This window comes from Eptatretus burgeri, chromosome 2 (genome assembly GCF_056783735.1).
Source record: "Eptatretus burgeri isolate ZD-2024b chromosome 2, Ebu_testis_v1, whole genome shotgun sequence".
NCBI classification, from domain to species: Eukaryota; Metazoa; Chordata; class Myxini; order Myxiniformes; family Myxinidae; genus Eptatretus; species Eptatretus burgeri.
The window spans coordinates 129,672,384-129,699,593 of NC_140962.1; the positions used below are offsets into that span (position 1 = coordinate 129,672,384).

At 44.1% G+C, this 27,210-nt stretch overlaps 2 protein-coding genes across 3 annotated transcripts in view; one reads left to right on the plus strand and one right to left on the minus strand.

The window, feature by feature from the left end:
* The window catches only part of UROS (uroporphyrinogen III synthase), a 33,658-nt gene extending 32,869 nt beyond the window's left edge, over positions 1-789 (minus strand). The window contains exon 1 of one of the 2 annotated variants that reach the window (XM_085871205.1): positions 556-789. Coding sequence is in view for 1 of the 2 variants with exons in the window: in XM_085871204.1 (XP_085727330.1) it covers positions 556-589 (34 nt within the window). In the remaining variant the exon portion in view is untranslated. The remainder of the gene's footprint in view (positions 1-555) is intronic. The other variant, XM_085871204.1, reaches the window with a different exon arrangement.
* Positions 790-1,528: 739 nt separating this feature from the next.
* The window catches only part of LOC147033110 (casein kinase I), a 110,889-nt gene continuing 85,207 nt past the window's right edge, over positions 1,529-27,210 (plus strand). Inside the window, exon 1 of the mRNA XM_085871208.1 lies at positions 1,529-1,789. Within this exon, the coding sequence (XP_085727334.1) occupies positions 1,658-1,789 (132 nt within the window). The 5' untranslated portion in view covers positions 1,529-1,657. The remainder of the gene's footprint in view (positions 1,790-27,210) is intronic.

Below are 27,210 nucleotides of genomic sequence, written 5' to 3' on the forward strand. Positions count from 1 at the left end.
TATATATATATATATGTATGTATGTATGTATGTATGTATGTATGTATGTATGTATGTATGTATGTATGTATGTATGTATGTATGTATATATATATATATATATATATATATATATATATATATATGTAGTTGTTCATCTTTCGGCTGCTCCCGTTAGGGGTCGCCACAGCGGATCATCCGTTATGATCTGCATACTGATTTGGCACAGGTTTTACGCCGGATGCCCTTCCTGACGCAACCCTGGTCGCCTCTTACGACACAGGGATAAAGATTGGGTTTCGCCATGAAAAATTCAGGGATGTTCTGCACCCTCTCATAGCGCGGCCCAGTGCAGAGCTCCCGTCCTCAAGCGATCCTCCAACCCAAGCCTCTGAGTAGCCGGATTTCAGGCGCACGCCACTACGCCCAGTCATATATATATATATATTCACATAACACATTAATTGAATTAACGATGTAAGATTCCATGATGATTTACAAACAAAGACTCCAATCGATCCTCATTGACAGGATGATAATAAACAGAACAACCAAGCGGGCCCCTTTGGGTTGTACCTCGCTCGTTCTCTGTGGTGAAAATCCACCACATCGCACGATACGCATCACACTCGACCGCTTCGCAAGATTTCTCTCTCCATTTGCAAAAAACAAGCTTCTCTGGGAACTTCGTTGGTCTTGCATCCGCGAGGTCGGAGCGAAAAGGAACATGGATCGAAATTTATAAACCCATAGCGATTTTAATACAGTTATACGTTAAAAAGTGAGCAGGACGTCAAAGCAGCACATCGGCCGAATGAGGAGTGAAAACAGTTCGACCTTTTTGTTTTTATTCAAAACAGAAAACTGTTACTCACTACACTGACATGGTTGCTAGGCGACGCAATCGTAAAATAAAGCTGAGGTAAAAAAAGAAAATATTTTTAGATAAAACAAACAGGTGGTTATACAATGTAAAATAACCATTTTCAACGCCTAGGTCATCATTTAAAACAACAACGAAAGGAATCGATTATAATTTCTCAGCATTGTTCTCTCACCCTTTAAATACACCGCTTAGAAACCATAAACGAGTGACTTGCGGTCGAGTTCATGTTCACTGAATCATTGATGTTGGATTTGTGCTCGTTCGGAGAATAAGTGATGCGCCTCGACGGCAGCTGTTGGTGTTAAAAAAAAAAATTCGGTTCTGAGGAGAAAACGAGCGTGGATTGTGAACTTGCTGAAACGTCTTACGTCACGCCTCACGTACGTCACGTGTTGAGACGTACGTCTTACGTCACGCCTCACGTACGTCACGTGTTGAGACGTACGTCTTACGTCACGCCTCACGTACGTCACGTGTTGAGACGTACGTCTTACGTCACGCCTCACGTACGTCACGTGTTGAGACGTACGTCTTACGTCACGCCTCACGTACGTCACGTGTTGAGACGTACGTCTTACGTCACGCCTCACGTACGTCACGTGTTGAGACGTACGTCTTACGTCACGCCTCACGTACGTCACGTGTTGAGACGCTCGTTTTCTTGGGAAAGCGGAACGCATCACTTCCTGCTTGTCGTGTCGAAGGAGGAGAAAGGTGCGGGAGTAGTTCGTGGTGTTGAGGAGGAAAGAAAGAGGGGAAGAAGTCGAGGTAGTTGAAGTCAGGAAGAGAAAAATGGCCACAACTGGCTTATCCTCCATGGGGAAAGCGGACTTTATGGTGGGTGGAAAGTACAGGTTGATGAGGAAGATCGGCAGCGGTTCCTTCGGCGACATTTACCTGGCGATCAACGTCACGACCGGCGAGGTAGGAACATTGGCTTTGATTTTTTTTTATCGGTCCCCGTTTGTCATTAATTGCTTCCTCCACTGCTGTGATTATTTAACTCGTTGTTCTTACTGTTATTCACATCTTTACCTCTTAACTTTTACTACGATTCACACCCCCCCCCACTCCAAAATCAGGTTTGTTGTCATTTACACCCCACCCCCCCCATTAGCTTTGTTGTTGTTCACCCCCCCAACCCCAATCAGCTTTGTTCTCATTTACACCCCACCCCCGCCTCCATTAGCTTTGTTGTTATTCACCCCCAACCCCAATCAGCTTTGTTGTCATTCAAACCCACCCCCCCCAATCAGCTTTATTGTCATTCACTCACCCCCCCCCCAATCATCTTTGTTGTCATTCAAACCCACCCCCCCCCCAATCAGCTTTATTGTCATTCACTCACCCCCCCAATCATCTTTGTTGTCATTCACACCCCATCCCCAATCAGCTTTATTGTCATTCACTCACCCCCCACCCCCAATCATCTTTGTCATTCACCCCCCACCCCCCCATTGGCTTTGTTGTCATTCACCCTCTCCACCAATCCACTTGACAAATCCCACTCCCATTATTCACTACCCCCCCCCACATTGACCCTTATCTACATTGTTGTCAACTCGCTCCATCCTCCTGTCATTATTGCCATCCACTCCCCCCCCTTTCCATAAATTATCTGTAATTTCCCCCAATCTTACATTTCCTTTATCTCTGCAACCCTCTGCTTTCCTTAACTATCGTTTAGCTTCCCTCCTTCCCTCCTATCGTTTAGCTTCCTTCCTCCCTCCTTCCCGCCTTCCCTCCTTCCCTCCTATCGTTTAGCTTTCTTCCTCCCTCCTTCACGCCTTCCCTCCTTCCCTCCTATTGTTTAGCTTCCCTCCTTCCCTCCTTCCCTCCTTCCCTCCTTCCCTCCTTCCCTCCCTCCTTCCCTCCTTCCTTCCTTCCTTCCCTCCTTCCTTCCCTCCTTCCTTCCCTCCTTCCTTCCCTCCTTCCTTCCCTCCTTCCTTCCCTCCTTCCTTCCCTCCTTCCTTCCCTCCTTCCTTCCCTCCTCTCGTTTAGTCATTCCCTTCAAACTCCACTTAACTCTTGTCTCCCTCCCCAATTACCCTGCACCCCCCCTTACCCCCAATCCCCAGCGCTTCTGCTCCTCCTAAATATTTTTTTGCTTTCCCAAACATTCCACATTGTGCTTTCCTCATGTCCTGCCTTGTGTGTTTTATTTTTTTCCCCATTTTATAAACATTTAGTTCCAAACTTGCCATCAATTTGTGGAATTCTGCCTTTTTCTGATTGCCCAATTAATGGGATTCCATTTGGAGCCTTGTGCTTGTAATTGCTTCAACAAAGAGTGAACTTCCTGCTGTGGAAAGCTCCTCGTTACTGCCCATAATAACCACGTGATTTAAAGGAATGTCACTGTTTTGCCAATGAAACGAGAGCCAGAATAGCTTCACAATACACGACCCCTACCGATGTGATATTTTCTAAGTCCAAAAGGGGCATAACTCTGAAAAATTGACGAAACACCCTGAAACTCGAACTTGTTCCGTAACTTATCATCACGAAGCCACGTACCAAGTTTCAGTTGAATATGTTAAAGGGTATGGGGGGGAAAATAGTGTTAAAAAAAACCACAGGTGGGACGGACAGAGAGCAAACCTCTCGTCCCCTCCGGTGAAACAGGTAGGGCACCAATAAAAGCCCTGTTCATGAGTTGACAAAAATAATGATATAAGTCTGGAGACGGCGATGGTTCACGAGCCATGTACACGGTTCGCCTTTTTTATTTTTTGACCTTTGAGGGGACGCCACGGGCAAACTGGCGGGAATCGGGAAAAACGTAAATGATGGAAGTTGTAGTACTCGAAGAGCACGACTTGCATACCAACTATCATTCAAAACAGTTGAAAGCCCTCGGAGCTCGATGCCCAATTTATTGATTTTTTTTTTGACATTTTCTAAGTTCGTGACCTTGTGACCTTGACCTTGGGACGAAAATGAAAAATCGAGCTCCGTGGGGCTATGCGGGTGCCATTGGGCTAACCAAATACCGAAACCCCTGCCAGATTCGACAAACTCCCTCGGAGAAGATGTAACTTGAAATCGGCTACCACCTAAAAACACGTTTTTGGGTGTGGCTCCTCCCATGATGGGTGCAGCTTAGCCATTCTCAGGAAAACCCAACTAGATCATGATATGAACCTCGCACCCAAATTTTATCAGGATCGGATCAAAACCCACGGAGTTATGCTCGGGACAGACAGACAGACGCACAACAATAACGAATATAGTGGTCACTTACTGACCCGTGAACCAATAAAGTAAGATGTGTTCCTTTGTCAGGAACTTCAATGAGCCTGCGCTGTTGTTACCAACCTATGGCTGTTTGTCCACGCTCTAGCCTTTTTAAATACGAAGCGCTGAGCGAGGGCACAACGCGTACCCTTTTAAAAGTCTTTGGTGTAACCCGGCCACAGTTCACACCACCGACCTCCCAGACTCACAGCGGACGCTCTCACCATCACACCACCGAGGCTGGTAGGTATAGAGTGTATTGTGAAGGCCAAATAATGAGAAGTCTTGAGCATTGAGAAGATTCTTCAAGATTTTTGTGTGATATTTGTTTGAGTCACGTCTGTCTCGACGTTCATGAAATAGCAGCTGTGGAGGAACCATGATATGTTGACATGTTTTACCCGTCCAGCAATCCATGATCCCAGGCAGAGGAACGCGTCTCAAACGTCGACCGGCCATTCAAAAGTGAAGGCGTAAACAAACCAGCAACATGCAGCACAGGGGTCGGATTTATCAGATGGTGGTGCATTCACTTCTAAATATGGATCTTCCTATCTACAACTATCTTTGTGAACTTCTGATGATCAGGCCCGTCAGCTCTAGAAACTCTGGGTCTGGTCCGTTTGCAGCAGTTGCATAGAATAACACTACAACGGAACGTACTACACGCGTCTTATTCACAGGACTTTGTACGTTGACAAAGTTTCTTGAACCCTGCACCGTTTTGTTCTCTGGGGCAACGAGCAAAGTATTGTGTAATGAAAACTCTCAAAGCAATTTGTTAATTTCTTGTAAACTGCTATAAAGTGAGTGTTGTGCTTATGTTTTGGAGATGAAATACGACCAGTTCATGCATGGAATGGTCTCCTTGGAAAGGTCGTGGCAGCAGAAATGGTTGATAAGTTAAAATTGGAATTGGATAGGTACCTAGAACTGTTGGAGATGGAGGGGTACGTGGCTATTGACTGGACTTGTGAATAGCTGGAGTATGGATGGGTGACTGTGCACATCTTTGAGAGGGTCTCATCAAGCGATGGTGTGTGTGCTCACTGTTGTATATATTCTTCACCGTAAAACCACCTTCGCTCACCCCCTCCCCACTAATATATATATATATATATATATATATATATATATATATATATATATATATATATATATATATATATATATATATATATATATTTTCCGAATTAAAACAATTATTTCCCCACTTTTCTCATCCCTACTCCTCCCCACCCCCCTAATTCAATGGATCTGTATCGGCGGATTTATGTAATCTTGTGTGGGTGTGACACAGGCATGATGGCCCAAATGGCCTCTTCCTGCATCTAATTTCGTAGTTACTGCTTGTGCACAACAGTGACCTTTGTCAATCTCAATTAACCATACTTTTATTTGTCTTTTATTTTTTTTCCTGGTTTTTTTTTTTTGTCGAGTCTCGTGAAGGAGCTCACACATGTATCGCATTCAGGACAATGTCGTCGTGCATCCGTGAATTGCAAGGATTACAAGATTAGTAGACAGTGGAGACGTGAACACAATGTGTGGGACCTACAGATTCGCTTGAAGTAATACATTGCTGCAAGCATTCCCGACGTACGTCGAGTTGCATTCTGAGCCACGCTCCTGATCAAGTGCGTGGAATTGGCCCTCCACCTCGCGCGGCAAATTTGACACACAATTGCCAGCCCAAACCAGCGTCTCTCACGGCAACTGTGTGCATGGCGATCATGAACCGCTTCGCATCGGGACCCGTGTGTTCAAGGCCATCTACCTTTCACATCTGCAGAAAATACAGAATGTTTTGCCCTAATTCCCCCTCCCAACCGTCCGTAAATTGAGTACACCAACTCGAATGTGAAATATTGATAACGCTAAGTCGACCTGGGCCCATAGAGTCTGAGCCGTTGGCCCATAGCTCGTTGACCACATGTTCTCCAACTTGTTTCTTTTTCCTTCTCTTACTTTTTCCAATCTTGTTACACACGTATATTTCTATATATGCACAGTATATGTCTTTAGGACATGTCCTCGACTGAAATGGGGATGTGATACAATTGTGACGTGGCGGTACACTTTTGTGTGTTCATGTTTTCTTTGAACCTTCATGGAAAACCGATACACAGAAACGGAATTGTTGTAAACATGGGAAGAGTAAACTGTGCAGGTGCTTGGCCTCCCTTTTATTTATTATTATCATTTTATAATAATAATTATTGTTATTATTTTTAATGAATCCAAATGGAGTGTTTGAATTGAAAAGGATCCAGCCGTTTGGTGTGAAGTACTGCATCACGTTCGGGTTGTCAGTGGTTTTTCACCGCAATACAGGTGAACGGACAGATCTGTTGTAAGTTGACAGTTTTATTCCTGACCCTGCAGTAATTTGGGCGAGGGGTGGACCGAGAGCAAGCGGCATCAGCAGGCCCGGAGGGCGAGCAGCGCTTACAACATGTGGTGACAAATAAAATGAATTTGAAATAGATCGTTGTCTGTTCTTGCAAAGGCCCCACTGAGCAGCAACATGACGATGGGCGGACATGACACGATGACGACAGCAAGTGTGTGTCTGAATGTCCTTCGTGATGAGTTGCGAGCTCCCGGAAAAGCTATTCCACCCGTTGGCTTTGGCCTTTAACTGTTACTATTGCTTCTCGAACAGCTGTACAGTAGTTCGGTGATGGTAAATTTAAATGTTTTCCTTTCTTAGTTTGTTTTTATTTATGCCACGTCGATGGAAGAGCAAGCTGAAAAGAAGGCAAAAGAACAATGTCGTGACAAAACGTGACGGGGAATAAGCCAAGAAGAGAGAAGGAATAATGAAATTGAGGGACCCTTCTCAATCTTATCTTATCTTATCGAATCTTAGCTAATCCTTCTCAATGGCAAATTGTTGTTTGTTGCTGTGACATTGTGTTTTGATGCTGGGTGGTAAAATTTTCCAGAAAGATGATTAAATGCTCAGCAGAGTATTTATATACGTACACATGTACCTCATTATATGGTGGCTTGATATATGGAATTTTGCTCGAACGTAAGGTATAAATGATGGAAGTAATGTTGAATCTTTAAATTATACTTTTTTTGAGAGGGGGTGGGAAATCGAACAACATACTGTCTGTTGTTTGCCGTCGCATGCATTTCATAGTGTTACAGTTGTGGGGGTGGATGGAAGAATTTGATAGGGAATTTAGCATTGTGTAGAGTTTCTTGGTCCGTGGACGTGTAGGAGGCATATCGATGTAACCAAGTAGTGTACCTGTAAGCTTAAGTGGAACGTGTCTCCACACGAGGGGGTGGTGTCGTGTTCATTAGCTAGGGTTTAAGAATAAGCTTCCCCAGTATGCAACCCACCCCTCTGTGATTTTTTTTTCCCCTATGTCTTCATAACCAAAATCATGAGCAACAAGCAGGCAAGCCGAGCAGGCAGAATCCCCGCCTTCCCGGATTTCATGCGAGCAGGCCACGCCCCGGAGGCGGAGGAGAGACGGGCATGATCGAGAGGAAGGTTGGCTTGCGCATTGTGGGAGGCTTCCTACTGTATATGACGAGAGATCGGCAGAGCGCACACACACACGAGGTCAGTGTGAGGAACACATGAGGAAAAGTTGATTCGGAAGAGAATCTGAGGCAGGAGTTCAAGGCTGGCACATTTTGAGAGGCATCGGACTCAGGAAGCTGGCGCGTTTTGAGGTGAGAGGGAGAGAGTGTGCACGTGAGAGGAGGAGGAGGAGGAGGAGAGTTCAGGGTGATCGCAAGCACAAAGCAAGATGTTGGCTTTTTGGCTCTTGGTTGAGTCGTGAGAAATGGACCCCAAGCCTCGTGTATGTCATGGCGGGTCGGTGAGGACGATCGACGCACGAAGCAGCTACACATCTGAGCCTTGGTGTTGAGTGCCTGGCTTATGTTTGTCCTACTACGAGAGAAGCGTCATTTTAGCGCGCATATGCATGTGCCGGTGGAAACACCTCAATTCCAAGTTCCACAGGGACCAGCTCTGGGCCAAGCTAAGTACAAGAATAGTTAAAAGGAGGGATTTTATTTTCTTTTCTTTCACTTTCCCTTTGTCTGTATTCGAGTCCGTGTGTAGATGGTTCCTCGACTGTAGGATTTATTTATTTTTTTCTTTCATATTGTTATGATTACCTTTTGATTTACTATCCTTTGTAAATATTTGTTTATGTTCATTTTAAGAAACTGTATTCGTGTATTTGTAGTGGGGTTCGAGGATAAACCCCCTATGCATCCGTTTCATTCTCCGTGCTCCTCCACCCGTCCGCCATTGCCCTTCGCCATGCTCTTCGAGCACGTGTTAAAATCTCCGAGGATCAACGTGTCCACCTCCTATTAATAAAGAATCGCTCGGCTGTCCCGGGGGCTGTCGGTGTTAACCGCCCATCTTTGGGTCGGGCGGGGGGGGGGGGGTTAACCTGGGCTGGCCACCCTCGTGACAATACTAAACTGATATGCTGTGATTTTGGTTCAGTCCATTTTTTTTTTTTTTTTTTTTTGAAAACATAGTCTAGGCTCATGGAGGAGCTAGAACACTGAATGGATCAGGATGCAACAGGACAAAAGGAACAGGAGAGGTGTTCGTGGGGGGGCACAACACACCAACAGTGGAGTTGAAGAACAAAATGGAGGGAGACTTCAACAACCAATGGGTGTGGGAAGGACTGGGGGTTGGGGGGGGGGCAGTAAAGGATGCCTGGGTGGGCTGAACGGATTCTTTCAGGAAGTTAAAACTGGAAATTTGGAAGGAGGTGGGGATGGGGATTAACTGAGGTATAAAAGATCATTGTTTTGGAACAGGGACGATCTGAGACTGGTGAACAGCTGCCTTGAAGACCTGGAGGGAAGAATGAGATGGAAGAGAATGTGGAAATTTGTTCCACAGGTGGGAAAAATAGGAACAAATGAGTAGAGAAGAGCAGTGATCCTGGATTTCAAAGGGGGGGGAGTAGAGAGTGCACAGAGTGTGTACATGACCAGAAAGGAGGCAGTAGAAGACAGAGAAACCATCGACCTGTCTGCGATGGGAAAAGTATTGGCCCATAGACTTTGCTTCATCGAGGGAGATTCTAATAATCGTTAAGGTCTTAGTTTCCATGGCATCAAGCAGAGGAAGGTGTGAGGCAGCAGAGCCAGCCCAGAGACCACGGCCATGGGTACCGAGTGTATTATGAGGGGGTTAATCCTTGTTTCTCCTCAGAATAGCCAGACCCTGGGCCACCGCTCACAATTAACTTCGTGGTACGCTGGGTTGCTTTGCAACCACGAACGCCAATCAGTTAACCACAAGTCCCAGTGTCCACCATCTAATTTTGACGTTTAACTCGAGGTCATGTGGTGTCCTGAACGGGGAACACGCCCTTGGCGATGCACCAATCTTATCTTGATTTGATCATAAGTAAGGCGGCCGAGCGTTTACCGCTGGTGCACGCCGACTATGACAGGTTAATTAGTTTGGGAATTACCTCCCAGTCTATCTCGGTTCGGGCAATGCTGGATCAATGGAAGGGAAGCACGACCACAGACAAGTTGAAATGTCAACAAGGAATTTATTATTAAGAAAAATTAAATAAGCTGAAGAACTTTTTCTTTCCTTGTGTAAATGGATGAATTCAAATCAATCAAAATAATCTCAAACAAATAATGAATTAAACAGGCATTGATAGAAGAATAGACAAAGAGCAGATGCTTTTCACTATGCATTACTTAACGTTTAAACACGAGACAAGGGTACCCAGCAGATCATTCAGGGGGGGAAGAGAAATACAGTCTCGGCTTACCAAGGCAGAAGTCTTCGTGTGTTAAATATAATGTCCCAAAATGTGTGAGCGTGCCTTTGTCCGCTGACAGTGCCCTGCCTTGCCGTGCACCCACTCGCAAACAGGCTCAAACACCAATCGACGTCACGTCGTCACCCCCCAGGAAGCAGGCACGCCAAGATTCAGGTATGTCATGAGCCAGGTACCAAGCAGAACCAGCAGGAACGGCTAACCGTCACCAACCGTCAGGAGCTGTCAGCAACCGTCAGGAGCTGTCAGCAACCGTCAGGAGCTGTCAGCAACCGTCAGGAGCTGTCAGCAACCGTCAGGAGCTGTCAGCAACCGTCAGGAGCTGTCAGCAACCGTCAGGAGCTGTCAGCAACCGTCAGGAGCTGTCAGCAACCGTCAGGAGCTGTCAGCAACCGTCAGGAGCTGTCAGCAACCGTCAGGAGCTGTCAGCAACCGTCAGGAGCTGTCAGCAACCGTCAGGAGCTGTCAGCAACCGTCAGGAGCTGTCACCAAGGCGGTCCTGTCCTTGCTAAAAGCAACCGGTGTGGGCGGAGCCTCAAGCAGACTTCAGCCAAATCCAGTTTGCCTATTGGCGCATCGCTGCACGTTACCTCCAACCGTTAACCCCTGCGATCATTCCTTCCCCACCATCGAACAAGATGCAACTCCCATTTAACACAGGCCTGGCTTACGACGCCATGTTTGGAGAACTGGACGAACGCCAGTCAGCAGCCAGAGGGCTGTATGGTGTCAAACGTCAATGGAAAAAGGTGGTCCTGAGGTAAATGATCCGCAGCCATGTCTGACCGTCAAAATGAATTGTTCAGGAAAAACCCACGGTGTGTTTAATCAAATGTCCTGTAAGTCCAAAGTGAAAATAAGTCGTCCATGTCCAAGCCAATGCGTCCTGATAGGGGATAGAGCGAGTCTACGTTGGCTCACGGCTATCTCTTGCGTGCACAAAGGGTGAAAATCGCTCACGCAGAAATGAAAACTAACATAAAATCATACGTCATGAACGTGTCGTAAAGAGGAAAAGGTTATCCCATAAGAACGAAAGGGAATCTGTTCTCTACCCTTCTCCAACGCATCAAAGAGTTTGAATCCCACCACACACAAGGGGATGGGTCTATTCTGAACATGCATTTATGGATATAACCATCTGAGGACCTGGATGTTGTTTGCATTAGTCGGATCTGATTCTGAAATCCATAACACAGTAGAAGACAGAGAAACCATCAACCTGTCTGCGATGGGAAAGTGATCAGCCCGTCGACTCGGCTTCATCGTGGGAGATTCCAATAATCTCGAAGGCCTTGGTTTTCATGGCATCAAGCAGAGGAAGGTGTGAGGCAGCGGAGCCAGCCCAGAGAGGTGAGCAGTACTCCATCAAGCTGTGGATGAAGGCCTTGGAGGTGGATAGGAGTTCAGTTGTGCCAAGGAAGGATTTTGTACGTCAGAGGATGCTCAGTTGGTGACTGGTTTTGGGAGCCAACTTTGAAATGTGGTTTACTTAAGAATGATCATGGCTTATAGTGAGACCCATGAGTTTGAGAGACTGAACCTCCTCAAGAGGATTGAGAAGAAAGCAAATAGATAGAGAGGATCATTGATGAAGATCAGAAATAGGACTTGACCCAGAACACTACCTTGGGTCACTCCAGCTTTAACAGAGAGAGAGGAGATGAAAGGATTCTGTTGAGAGGCACATGTCAGTAGGAAGTGGAGTTGCCCTTGGAAGTCAGGAAGCTGTGTGTGGAGTTGGCCTTGGATGCCATAGGTAGATAGTTTGGAGAGGAAGGTGGCGGGGGGGGGGGGATACCAGACTATCAAAAGCATGTGATATGTCCAGAGAGAAGGCCGTGATCTCATGTCTGACATTGAGGGCCTCCATTGTTGTGCGAATGGAAGCAGTATGTCCCAGGTATATTGACCTGGTCTGAGATGAGGCTGTTGGAGAAAAGGAATGATTTCATCTCAACTGTGATGATGTCCATTTTGTTGATCATGCTTCGTATTGTACTGTGCAGGATTTCACCCTTTATCAACGTTCTTACTTCAGTTATAGAAAGTCTAAATGTGTGGAAAAAGACAATGAAGTGCAAAAAGAGACCAGAAAGCAGACTGTAGCTTGGATGTGAAATTGGATGTGTTTAGGTGGTTTGAAGCGCATTGAAAAAGTTGCCAAATCGTGAAAGCATTCGGGCTTGCCACAATATTTTCTCGTAACGTGATGAAACTTCGAATAAATATGTGCTTAAAGAGCAGGTTTTGGGTCGCTGATGACTTCGCATGATTCGAAGGTTGTAAGCACATTAATAATCGTTGGGCAATTTTTTTCTTACATTTGAAACTCAAAATGTGCTAAAATTAACTTTTAAGTCAAAACTTTTGTAAGTGATCAAAAAACAGTCCGGAAGTTACCGAAGATGCTATGACATCACGTTCTCCGAAAACTTCGTGAACATTCGGAAACAGCGTGTGAACAATGGCGAGATGCGAATCAGAGGGTGATTTCAGCGGCGATGAAATCGAGTGTTTTCATTCCGATATTGCCGAGGACGAGTCGGAGGATGATGGGAATTTATACTATGGAGTTTCTGGCCCTGAGCCATATAAATTTGAGCCACTTGCAAGTGCAAGAAAACGGCCTATTTCGTGTACAAGTGGCAGGACTGACTGCCAGCTCTGGGAGGACGGGAACCTCCCTTGGAACAGAAGTGCGAAAGCTCGCTTGATCTTGATTTTCAGTACGAATACAGACCGTGAAAGTGTGGCCTCGTGATCCTTTTGACTCTTTGGGTTTTAAGCAGGAGGTGTCAGAAAAGTTACCACAGGGATAACTGGTTTGTGGCGGCCAAGCGTCAATAGTGACGTCGCTTTTTGATCCTTCGATGTCTGCTCTTCCTATCATTGCGAAGCAGAATTCGCCAAGCATTGGATTGTTCACCCACTAACAGGGAATGTGAGCTCGCATGAGTAAGGTAAGTTTGGTGCAATTTGAGCTTTTATTCGTCGAGTTATGAATGATTCAAGTTGAGGGCGCCTGGCACGTATGGCCGCGGGCACCTTGGCTAGATCTAGGCCGCGGTGCTTTTTCCACAAAGATGAGGTTTAAAAATCATTTATCATCTCATGCCTGACTTGTTAAGCTGTCGGATTATGTAAAGATTGTTGGTGGATGGCTGAATATTACGGTTTTATGACTTTGACAAAATATTTTTAAATAATGCCGTGAATTGTTGTGGTGAATTGAGATTTTTGCATCGATCGACGTTGCGGGTTCGTTTTAAAGTCAATTCAAATTCTGTTTTTGGTTTTTGCAGTCGCTTAGGATGCTTAACACTCAGTAGTTATGAAGTTTGTAAAATTCCGATATTTTATAAGGTTTATGTTCGATGGCGCGCAGGGCCAAGGGTGCCTTGACTAGATGTTAGGCCACAGCGCTTTTTCCACAAAGATATTGTTTAAAAGGCAAGGAAAATTTGCCCCTTTGTTTGTACAAATCTTATCCACTGCCAGCGAATGTTTGATTCCTTCGGGAATCGGTGGGAGCGATTACCCGTTTTTCAGCCATTTTCGCAAAACATGACAACGCACGTATGAGGCATGATGTACAAATATCCAAATAACTTTGTTCTACAATAATTCAAAATAAAATAGGATAATACAGACAGTTGCAAGCTCAAAAAAAGCGAAAGAACGGCCCGCTCAACTGGACACTTCTTCAATGAAAGAGTGAGCTTCCGCTTTGTTTTTGGAGAACGTGACGTCACCATCCATATATGGCATGCGGTTGTTTTTTTTTCAACGGCCTCGAGAAATAACAACTTCGGAGTTAAATTTCATTAATTTTCCCAAGAGTTAGGCAACCACAATAGTTTGCATCGAACTATTTAATGGACATATAATCATATTGATACATTTTCAGAACATGTTTGGTGACCCGCAACCTGCTCTTTAAGAAAGGTTTGCTGCATTCCTAAGTGTGTTTTAATACATCTTGGGGCAAAAGTATTTTCCAAAAGAACGAATTGCCAATTATATAATGGAAGTAAATGGGAAAATAGCGTTCGATTAAACAGAATTTTGCATGATGTACAACTTCTCAAGAATGTACAGGTAGTGGACATAATGGAAACACCTGAGTAAATGAAGGATATCAAGTACATTGAAAGAAACTGCTTCCACACAGGCGGAGCCCGTGTGTTAATGAAGCAAATGACATCCCAGCATGCTTTGGGTCATGTATTAATATATGCTGCACAGGCCTGGTTGCCTATAATTATGGCTAGAATCGCTGCACGAGGAAACCTCATTGACTTTGAAAGAGGGGTGATGGTTGGGGAGCGTTTGTCAGGACCCTCAGTGACAAAGACAGCTTCACTTGCTGATGTTTCACGAGCAATGGTGCTTAAGGTGATGTTGGCATGGAACTCTCAGGGAAAGACATCATCAGTAAAGGGAAAAAGTGGGTGGAAGCGCATCCTCGAGAATGTGATATCCGTGCATTAATTTGAAGTGCAAGGGAAAGCAGGGGAGCAACCACAGATCAATTGACTGTAAATTTCAATCTGTGATGCGAGCAGCCAGTTTCATCAAAAATGGTCCGCCGAGAACTCCACAGAGCGGGATACCATCATCTGGTTGCAGTGCACAAACCACTCATCACACCTGACAATGCATGCATGTCAATCCAGTGGTGCAAAGAGCACAGACAATGGACTACCGAACAGTGGAGGAATGTGACATCCTCAGATGAATCATCTTTCACCATGTTTTTAACAAACGAATGAGTGCATGTGTGGTGCCAACTTAAAGAATTCGTCAACCCTGAATGCTTGGTTTCAACAGTGAAGGGTTCTGGTGGTTTTGTGGTGTTCTGGGGCACGTTTTCCTGGCATGGTTTGGGTACAGTCATTCCCTTAGAAGGCAAGGTCAATACCAATCGCTACTTGATGGAACTGAGTGATCATCTTCACCCCACGTTGCAGAATTTCTTTCCTGCCGGGAGGAGTGTCTTCCAGGATGACAATGCCACCATCCACAGAGCATGTGTTGTCACCCAATGGTTTGATGAGCATGACACTGAGAAAGCCTCGACATATGGATAACATCAGTCACCGGATCTGAACCCAATTGAGCATTTGTGGGATATTCTGATCCATCAATGATCCCTCATTTTCATCAATGATCTCTCTGACTCTTTGGAAAATCCTTTTTCTTTGCTGATGACTCCACCCTCTGCCGTGCCATCTGTCATCCCTCAGATTTGCAAACAGCAGTCTTCAATCCCTGCAGATCTGGATAAAATCTCAAGCTGATCAAACACTTGGAACTTGTCTTTCAATCCTGACAAATCTCACACTCTCACTATGTCTCTCCAAAAGGACCATCGAGAAAAACCCATCCCCCATATACTTTCTCAACAATCCTCTTGAAGAAGTCCTTTCATTCAAGCTTCTGAGTATCACTATCTGCCATGATCTTTCTGGGGAAAGCCACATTGCCAAGCTGGCCTCCAAAGCCAGTCACCGACTGGGCATCCTCTGTCGTGAAAAGTCCTTCTTTGGTGCTCCTGACCACGTACAAAGCTTTCATCCGCAGCCTGATGGAGTACTGCTCTCATCTCTGGGCTGGTGCTCCCACCTCCCACCGTTTTTGGCTTTACCCTGTGGAAACAAAGGCATTTGGGATCATTCGTATCTCCTGTGATGAGGCTGAGCCTTTGGGTCTCTCACTCTATCACCACAGGCAGGTCCTTGGTCTTTCTGTCCTCTCCAGTCTCCTCTCTGGCCTCGCCCCCCCCTACTCTGGTCGGTGATCTGCCCCCCCTTCCCCCAATATTTCCACAGGGCACTCGAGGTCCGCCAGCAACCTCTTTCTAAGAATCACTGTTCACCTTTGCTCTTTCATTCCTCTTATTTTTCACCTTTGGGATAACCTCCCACATACACTTCAATCCCACTCTTCCCGCCAGGTCTTCAAAACAGAAATTCACCACCATCTCTTATCTTCCCCCATCCAAAACTGTGATCTTTTCTACCCCCATTAATCCACGTCAAACCCACCTCCTTCAAACTCCCTGCTTTCCTTCCTGAAAGTCCCTGCAGTGCAAAAACCTGGAGTGTCCATCTTGTTTACTCTGTGTACCCTGCCCCATCCCTCTCCCTTCCACATATCTCCTCATGTCTCTGTTCCACACTGTTTTGTGCTTCCCTCTCCCACTCTTCTTGTCTCCTCCTCCCCTTGTTGTTCTGTGTGTTCGCTCTTATACGAGCCTCAACATTGTTCATTAAAAAATATATAAATTCTGGAATGACTCCTAAGACAGTGTTTTCCACCTCCATCAAACAGGTGTGAGTTGATTGACTTTCTTGAGGAAGAATGGTTCTGCATCCTTCCTGCAGAATTTCAGACGCTTATGGATTCTATGCCATGGCACATACTGGCTACCCTGGCCACACGTGGTGGCCCAATGCCCTATTAAGTTACTTTACATTGATGTTTCCATTTTTTTTTGTCCACCACCTGCATCATTTCTGAAAATCGAAGTATGGGTGCAATGACACTTATTTAATTTTTGGCAAGTTGGCTGATTGGTGCAACAGTAAGATGTCATATTATTGCACAAGTTGTGTTTTCAAATCCATGGAAATAGGTGCTTATTGTATTGAATCCATCGTTCATGATTCCCTCATGGTTCATAGATGGCTAATGTCACTTCTCTTTGAATAGACTTGGTTTAGTTGTGTAATTGTTCGAGGGTCTGCTCAGACTCTATGAGGTTGGTGGTTCAAACCCTGACGGAGTCACACCAAAGACTTTCAAAGTGGTATGTGCTGCTTCCTTACTTGAAGTACAGCATTTAAAGGATAGAGCACGGACAATACCCATCGGTTAGCGTACATGGGGAGGAAGAAATTCCCGTTAATGAAAGTAACAGTTCTGCATTATGTCTCATGTATTCGTCTGTATATCCATGTGTGTGAAATGTGGGTGTGGCAGCTCGATTATGAGCCAATCCTGTAAAAAAATAAAGACTATAGATGTTCCACATCTGGATAATTCTCACAACGAAAAGGTGAAAGTTTATGCATTTTATTGAATGTTTAAGGCTCTCCTTTGCTGACGTAGGGATGTCTAAGGAGAACCAGACGTTTTGGGTGTTAACCCTTTGTCTCTGACTTTAAGGTAGTGGTTATATCTGATGATGGGTTATTGCTTGAAATGTCAGCTTTTTGCTTTCCACGGCGGTTAGCATTCCTCGGTTAATGTGTTGATTACCTCTGCCACCGAAGGTGAAGGAGGTTATGTTTTCACCCCTCTCTATCTGTTTGTTTGTTACTTACGAAATCTAAAGATTTTGTAAGTATATTTATGACTTCCATCCTCTGTTTGTGTGTTTCTTTGTGTGTGTGTTTGTGTGTTTGTTTGTAGGCACGATAACTCGAACGGAAGAAGCTACCAATGTCAAATTACACCACGTGATTCAGGAGGGCGATGGCTAGCGCTGATTAGATTTTGGTCAAAATCGGTCAAAGGTCAAGGTCACAGTGAGGTCAAACATAATTCCGTAAATTCATGTGGAGAAATGGAGTATTTTTGCTTCGGTTGACGTTACGAGTTCGTTTTAACTTCAATTTTAATTTTGTCTTCGGTTTTTGCGATCGCTTAGGACGCTTAACACTCACTTGTCGAAATTCTGGTAAAAATCGGATGTTTTGGAGACGTTTTAAGATTGTATAAAAAATATTTCACTCGTCGCGTCACGGCTCGTCACGTGGTGCAGCGCGCTCGAGCAGACGCGGTGTTGAGTCACGTAAAGGTTTTGCGTGTGCGCGCTGACGGTGTTTTCCATAAAGATGGTGTTTAAAAGTCATTTTTTATCACAATAAAGGTTATCGTCGCATGCCTGATTCGCTAAGCCATCGGATTATGTAAAGATTGTTGGTGGACGGCCGAATATTATGGTTTTGTGACTTTGATAAAATAATATTAAATAATTGCGTGGAGAAATAGAGATTTTTGTTTCGGTCGACGTTACGAGTTCGTTTTAACTCGGATCGCAATTCTGTTTTCACTTTTAGTAACGGTTAAGTATGCTTAATACTCGGTTGTCAAAATTCTGGTAAAAATCGGATGTTTTATGAAATTTATGTCGGGTGTCGTGTCTGAGGCTTAACTGAAGATTATGCTAATGAGGGGGATTGTAACACATGGCATTACATGCTCGTTTTAAAGTCGATTTCAATCCTGTCTTTAATTTTGGTAACGGTTAAGTATGCTTAATACTTGGTTGTCGAAATTCTGGTAAAAATCAGATGTTTTATGAGAGGGTTGGTACAGAATAATCGTAGAAACTTCTGGTTTGCGTCGCTACCTTCTCTAGAGACAGCTTTTATTTGACAAGGTCAGAGGTCAAGTTGACGATTTCGTAAGTACCAGTCTGACTGCTTGTTTGTTTATTTGTGTGCAGGATGTTTCAAAAAGTTGTGGACGGATCCAGATGAAATTTGGTGGGCAGGTTGAGTGCGTGACAAGGACGAACTGATTTAGATTTTGGTGAAGATCCGGATCCGACTACTAGAATTTTTTTCAGTCATTCTTCATCATTGAGAGATGGGGCCAACAACTTTATATAGGACGATATCTCTAAAAGTTGTGGACGGGTTTGAACGAAACTTGGTGGGCATGTTGGGTGTGTGACGAGGAACAATTGATTCAATTTTGAAGATCCAAATGCGGATCCGATATTTTTTTAGCGATGCTTCATCATTGAGAGAACACATCCGAGACATAGATTCTCTCAGCGAGGGAGCCTCACGAGTGGAGGAGGCCAATGGGCTGACCACGTGCCTCGTGGTTGCAGCAGGTTGATCAGCATCTCAAAGAGATGGGGATGGGTCAGGAATCTGCCTGGGGGATGGCCAGACGGAGACCCTTCCAAATGATGTGCTTCCATGCAACCATATTCTGTAAATATTGAAAATTGGCTAAAAAAATGTAAACGACAACAGAATTGTTCTGCAATGTCTGAACGATGGTGGATTTGGGTTGAAGATTGAACATTGCGCTGATGTGTATTTTCAGTGAACTTCCACTGTGACAAATTTTTCTTTGATACTTTCCTCGAATTTGGTGCTAGAACTACAGGCTTCCTTTTACAAGCCATCCTTCTCAGTCATTGCCATACTTCTTAATTTCCTCTTTGGTTATCGTCGGTGTCAACATCGTGCTGTGCATTGGATCACGTCATCGAACACAAGCAATGAACAGTATAAATTTGGTTCAAGTGGTTGTTATGGTTTGTAGTTGAGGTGGGCAGTCGCAAACGTTATACCATTCAGTTTGTCTAGTACTTCACTTGTTGCCTTGGATATGTAGGTGTTCTTGGAGAAGGATTTTTCAACTTACAGGGTTTGCATCCAACACCACAATTATCATTTTGAAAAATGCCTGATGATGTGGTATTGATTACATCTGTCTATCTGTCTTTGTCTGTCTGTGAACAAGATATCTCATAAAGTTGTAGACAGATTCTTACAAAACTTGGTGGAGAGGTTGGGTGTGTGATAAAGATGAAATGATTCGATTTTGGTGAACATCTGAGTCTGGATCCGGATCTGAGAATATTTTTTTAAATGATTCTTTACCATTGAGAGATGGGGCCAAAAATGATATATAGCACGATAACTCAAAAAGTTATTGACGGATTCAGACGAAACTCAGTTGACAGGTCGGGTGTGCGACAAGGACGAATCGATTAAATTTTGTTCGAGGGTCTGCTTTTGAATTTTGTTCAAAGGTGAAGATGGGAATCCTGATACAAGAATTTTATTTTAATTTCCAAAGTGATTCTTCACCTTTGATAGGTGAGGCCAAAAACGATATATAGCATGCTATTTCAAAAAAGTTGTGGACGAGTTATGACAAAACTCGGTCTTCATCCTCCAGAGTTGTCAGAAGTACCTGGCAGAGGATTTTGTGTGCTCTGGGAAATGGGCTGCCATCGTTTTGTGGAGTAGTGGCTGAAACCTGAATCCGATCCAGGCTCCTCCTGATGGCTCCATCTTTGCTCTTTGCTCTTTACTTCTTCGGGTTCCTTCTTGGTCTTCCTTTTCATTTTGAAATACCTTCCCGAATGAGTTGCTTATTAGCTCACCAGGAACGTAGTTACGGGGAACTTGTGGGATCGTCCGTCCGTCTGTCCATCAATCCGTCTGTCCATAAGCACTTGAAACTGCACATGCGATTTTGATAGAACATGACCACAACCTTCATCAACTGGTATGTACCAAAGTTTATTCACGACATTACAAAATCGGGGCCATAACATTGTTCCATTTGTACATTTTGCTGATATCTTCCCTCGTTGACTTCCTCCTCAGTATCATTATTCTGTCAGGTGAGCGCTCAGGGGTGTTGCCACTATTTATCTTTCTTGTTTGCACCCGTGTCACTTCTCGTGTCTTGAATTGTTCCTTGGTGAACCTTGATTACTGCAACTAAACCCATTTGTTGCTTTTATGAAAAATTATGTTCTGTTTCGGCGCGCACAAGCGGTCGGCTGTTTTTCTCCCTTCGTAAATTGCTATCTGGAGGGGCGATTAGCTGTGCACATCCAACAATGTTTTTGTCACTTTTTTTAAGGGTTAGGTGTGTTGGCAAGATGCTCGCTTTAGTGCCTTTGATGAATTTGGTCCACTGTTTTTGAGGACGTCATAAAGGACACAAACATGACAACAGTCATGAATAACTAATGTGCCATGCTGCATCACCAGCTGTAAACTTTTGAGTTAATTTTTATGCAACCTTTAACATCTTGATTTTATTTTAATTGAACTATATGGAGAACACAAATCATCTTTTTGGCACTTTCAAAACCCTTCCGTTTAGCAGTGCTTGGACAAAATATTACAGCATCTTATGCCATCACGACCAATCAAATTTGCCGTTCATCGACCCTACCATGTTCTTGTTTCTCAAGACTGAGTGGTGTAAGGTGTTAAATCTCCAGTATCTATTTATATCTGTATATTATAAAGCAGGAGTGTGTCTGTCTGTCTGTCTGTCTGTCTGTCTGTCTGTCCGTCCCCAAACTACTCCTTCAGTTTTGGGCCGAGCCCCGCCAAACCTTCTGTGGGATGTTTTGGGGTCTCGGCTGGTGTCCTATGGTGGGTGAGGCATTTCATAAATTCCTCAGTGCAATGATTATTTTGAATTTCGATCTGTACGTAGCTGCTCCCGATCCGGATGTAATGTCAGAATGGCGTTTCTCTTTGTTTACCTCACAAGGTGTTTGTGATATTGAACAGTATTTTGTTTTATATTAATTTGTGATTGGAATGAAAATACAGAGAGACTGAGTTTTTAAAGGAGAATCAGTAAACGATGAGGGTTTCCACCGGTGACATTCACAGATTCGGCACTGGCACCATTGAAATATTACCCACCTGACTTTTGTTGGGGTCAGCTGCAGTAAGTTCTTCTTTTTGCCCAAGTCCTTCACGAACTGGTTGTCCATACCTGACGTTCAATTGAAGGTGTCACAGAAATGTGGAATTTATTTGTTCATGGTTTGGCATTCGTCATTTCCACGTATGTGTTTGCTTTTGGGATCCCTCCAGTGCATGGCACGGGTGTCTTGCCTGCCTGTAGAAAGTGTACACCCCCTTTCAAAATGTTCACCTTTTGTTGTCTTATAGCCTGGAATTGAATTTCATTGAATCAGACTTTTTTTTTTCCACCTTTATTTACACATCGTAACCCATGACTCCAAAGTAAAAAAACAAATTCTACAGATTTCAGAAAATTAATTCAAAATCCAAAACTCGAATATCTTTGATGGATAAGTGTCCACCCCCCTTATGGTAGCAATTGTAAGGTAGATGAGCTGTAACCAATCACCTTCAAACTCACACACCAACTTAATTGGCCTCCAGCTGTGTTAAATTGTTGTGATTCTCATTATTTTAGAATAAAATCAGCTGTTCCTGTAGGTTTCCTCTGATGGGTAGTGCATTTCACAACAAAGACTCAACCATAAGCACCATTGACATTTCAAAACACCTCCAGGATAAGGTTATGGAAAGACACAGATCAGGGGATGTATATAAAAATATTTCAAAGGCCTTGAATATCCTTTCGGGCACAGTCAAGACAATCATTAAGAAGTGGAAGGCATATGGTAACACCAAGACCCTGCCTAGATCAGGCCGACCCTCTAAACTGGATGACCAAGCAAGGAGACGAATTAGACAGGCCACCAAGAGGCCAATGGCAACTTTGAAAGAACTACAGGCCTTTATGGCAACGACTGATCACTGTGTGCAGGTGACAACAATATCCCAAGCACTCCACAAGTCTAACCTGTACGGATAGGTGGCAAGAAGGAAGCTATTACTCAAAAAAGCCCACCTTGAGTCCCATTTGAGATATGCACAAAACCACTCCAGGGATTCTGAAGTTGTGTGGCAAAACGGTTGTTTTTTTCCATGACGTGGAACACACCGGACTCGTCACTGTTTGAAGAGAACACATCATGGTGTTTTTGGGCAGTGATTGGAAGTTCAGGACGACTGAGTTGAAAATCCACTTCTTCATTTACTCCATTCCACCCAATATTTAAATGTAGAACAGTTTGGGTTACTATCCCCATCACCTTACTCACTATTCCAATTGAATGCAAGCCAATTTTTTTTCGAAACCGAGCTGCCAGGCAACCATCGCTTCAAGGAAGGCTCCGTAAGATCTTGCACTTTATTTATTCCACTATTTATAAAGTACTTTGTGAAGGATCGGCTGGCAGATATTCCAGAAAAGACTGAATTTTGGAATCGTGGCTCACACAAATTTCCTGGCATCAAAGGAGATCTCAAGCCGCTGCACTCCTCGAGCCTCGAAAAGCAGGGAGCCGAGCTCTATAAACCTGCTTCAGGTCCATCAGGAAGAGTTCCCGATCATAGTCCATTCCACCTGTTTGCCGAAGCAAGGTATTGGTGAGAAGACGCCAGGACACTACTTCACCATATCGTAGACATTTTATTGTCATTAGTCGAAAAGCCATTATTCGACTAGGGATGTGCACCAAGTTTTGGCCAGCAGAATTCCGTGGCCTGCACAACACATCTGGCATGAGCCAGCGGTGGCCTCCCCAGAAAAAAATCAATCCGACCCTTCTGAATGCTTGTGATCACAGCTTGAGGAGGCTGAAGTGCAATGACCTTGTGCCATACAGTTGGAAGTATCAGGTTATTTATGATTGTTACCCGTGCCTTAAGTGACAAGGACTGGAGCATTCCTTTCCACCTTGTTAGTTTCTGCTTAATGTTATCTCGGAACCCATCCCAAATCCTTTGCACATAGCTTGTAGTTTCTAAATGGATTCCCAAGTATTTAAACCCATCTGTTTTCCATTAAATTCCTCCTGGAAGAGTTGGGAAAAGTGCACGTGAAGAGTGTGACGACGAGAAGATATCTGGGTATAGCCAAAGAGCTACACTCTTTTCCCAATTTACTCCAGCTGATGAGGCAAGTTCAAATTTGGCAAGACAACGAGATGGCTCGAGAGCATCTGTCTGGATTTTGAGCACAACACAGAGGTCATCTGCATAAGCTGAAATAACAATGTTAGGAATGTTGACGAGGACAACCCAGAGAAGGAAGTACGAAGGAGAGTCAGTCGGGGTTCAACGGAAAGTGTGTACAACATGCCTGACAGTGGACAACCCTGACGGATACCACGCTGAAAAGGAAAGGGATGACACAAATTATTATTTCCTTTTAGCAGGCATGATGCATTTCTGTACAAAAGTTTAATGCAAGATATGATTTTTTTTTTCCCCAAAACCTGCTCCAGTAAGGACCGCAAATAAGAACGAATGATCCACACTGTCGAAAGCTTTTTCCTGATCCAGGAGTCACAACCCAAAACCATGAGGCACGGTTTGACCGATGGCAATCAAGTCTCTAACCAAAAAAATACTGTCATAGATGGATCGTTCAGGTATGCAATACGTTTGGTCATTTCAAATCAGGAGAGAGATGACATTTTTATGACGCATTGCAAACACTTTTGACACGATCTTATAATCAGTGTTTAGCAATGACATTCGGCTGCCAGTTTGTAATCTGCTGCAAATCCCCTTTCTTTGGAAGGAGACACAAAACCGCTCTCCTGCAGCTCAGGGGCAATTCACCCTGATAGGCTTTCAAGCAGGGTCTCCATTAGAGCAGGACCCAGAATATTCCAAAAAGCTTTGTAAAATTCAGCAGGAAGTCCGTCAAGCCCGGGGGCTTTGCCGTCCTCAAGCAGTTTTGATGCCGCAGTGAGCTCCAAGAGAAATGTCACATTCGAGTTGCTGTTGCTGCTCTCGAGAAAGGGATGGGAGAAGTTCAATCACCTCATTTATCATCATTTTGTCCACAGTTCTCGGTGGAAACAGATTTGAGTAGAAAACCTGCATTGAGTGTTTAATGTCACTCTGGCAAGTCAGAACACCGTTAGAAGAGTGTTAACTGTGAATCTGCCGAGAGGTCTTGACGGCCTTCTCCAGGTTGAAGAATTCTGCTCATCCGAAGGTGAACCATTGCTCCAGCCACACGCTCCTTGACTAGTTCAGCCAGGAGGGTCTTTTTTTCCACCAACTGCTGATGGTATCACTTCCACTGGATGTTCCAGCTTCTTGCTCATATTTAAGTACATCTTCTTTGAGAACACTTATCAACCCAGATGCATTACTGGTGGCATGTGAGCAATATTGTTGACAGAAAATCCGAATTTGGGATTTTGTACTGTCCCACCACTGTCGAGTATTCGGAAAGGATCACTTCTGTTTTTCTAACTTCTTCCATACCAGTCTGAAGGCATTTTCAAACTGTCCATCATGTAACAGTTTAACATTGAAAGTCCAGTATACACCATTACAGCAATGAAAGGGTAACATACATTCCATTATAATCATATGGTGATCAGAAAAGCCAGATGGACTTATGAATGTTCTCTGAACCAGATTCACCATTCCTTGGTTTACATACAATTTGTCCAGTCGACCCATGGTTATCTGGTTCTTTGAACAGCACACCCATGTACATTGACAGGTGTTTGGATTTTGCAAACGCCAAACATCCCTAAATTTAAATTTTTGTGGAAGTTTGGCCAGATACTTTGCACTAGGTGGGTGGGACTCAGGAGTATTCCTGTCCAGTCAGGAGTTGAGTGTGCAGTTATAATCTCCCCCCATACAAATTAAACTAGTCAAGTCAACAGTGTTTAAAAAAACCTGCTAACTTTGGATGGAATAGAGTCCTTTCAGCGCCGTCGCTGGGGCAATACACATGAATAATACAAATTTTTTGATGACTGCTAATCAATTCCACAGCAATCGAGAAGCCCTTACAAACCATCCTTCAATAAATCTCTGAGGGTTGGATTCTAGGGTGCACAACAATTGCCATACCTGCCTTAGCATCCTCAAAAGCACTGGAGAAAAAAAGGCAACCTTTAAAAATCCTGCGCCACTCGTCCTCACACGATTGATTGATGTGTGTGTCTCTTGTAACATTAAAATATCGATTTTTTTTTTTCCCCCTTCTCAAACATCTATAACACCTCAAGGTGACGTACACAGCTGTGGCCTCCATTTATGTTGAGTGATGCTACCTTCATTTACTTTTCTTAATTATTATTGCTCTTACAACTCTTGGAGCTCTCTTCCGTCCTTGGTGGCACACTTCCTCAACCGCTGGAATTGAGGTTCTGAGATCCTGACTTGCTGAGGTTCATGAATCGTGTTTCTTAAAGTTGTTAGAAAGGCACGGAGATTCGGGGAAAAAAATCTCGAATTCTAACATGCCTTATCCTGAAGGTTTCATTGAAGAATCCAATAATTTCATCTTCTGCAACTACAGTGTCTCCATCATCATCCTCTTGGGCACAACACCCACTATCTGACAATGTAGAAGAGGTTTCATCGACGTCAACCTCATCATATCTGTCATTCTCTTCCTGATCCAAACATTTCTCAAGCACAAATCTCCATAGAATTTGAACCATCGATCTTGTTTTCACTCCCTTTTAGCTGCCGAACATCGCACGCAGCTTCCTTCTCACTATCCCTTCCATTTTGTTCCGCTAGGGTAGGATTACAGATTTCCTCTGAGGTGCTCTCCGACTTATCTGCTTTGTCATCGCAACCACACACTTCTGCGCACACCTCATTGACAATTCCATGATTGTCATTGGAGAGACCATAATGATCAAAATCCCCACTTGTAGCCTCCTGAGAGGCACGAGTATTCTCAATGTGTATGTCACACTCAAACTTTAAGCAATTCAGCGAGTGGTGCAAATGAATTACTGAGAGTTATAATCGGTTCCGGTTCAATTTCCAGTCCCAAAGAGGGATTCTCTATGTGAGATGCCTCTTGCAAGCTCGACACATTTGAGACGAGTATCTTCCTTTGTGCTGGCCTTGCATCATCGATGACAGGACATGAACGTTTTTGCCCTGTCTATTTTTTATGAGACACTGTTACGAACCCCTCCATGTCATCATCAGTACATTTCTTTACACTGGAAATAGAGGGACCAACCACTTCTGATGCCATACTAGGTAGAGAGGAGGGCTCTACTGTTTTCCTCTCAACAAAAGGTAGTGGGGAGGGTTCTACCATTTCATGCCCCCCAGTAAGTGTGGGGGTGGGGGGGGAGGTGGAGGGGTCTACTGCTTCCCGCTCACTAACAGATGGTGAAGAGGATTTCCCCCTTTCACCCACCCCATTGCGTGGGGAGGGGGGATCTACAATCTCCTGTCCTTGATTTTCTAATGGTCTCATCAAACCGGGACAAGAGTTCTTCACGTGACCGTACGCTCCACAATTATAGCATTCCTTGAAGTCTGTTGAGGCATACATCTTGTACACATGACAGTTAATTTTTTGCATGTAAAACTATGTTTAGCTTTTGCTCATTTTCAGGAAATATCATGTAAAGTACTCTTCTAAAAGTCATCACCTGCTTAAATTGTCCACTTCCTGAGTGTATCTGCACCATCATAATTTTTGATTCGATCGTACCAAACTTGATCAGTTGAGCACACAAGTCATTGTTTCTAATAAAAGGCGGAGCATTAGACACATTCACCTTAACCGCAGGTGTGTATAATGGGGAAACTATTTTTCCTATTGTCAGAAGCACGTCCTCAATAGTTTCCTCTCTTGGAAGACCGCACACAAGTCCATGCTTGCATGTAAGCGACTCGTCCATGCATTGATTCAAACGAGCGTCTGCCATAGCTAAAGGTAATTTCAACAAAAGAAACC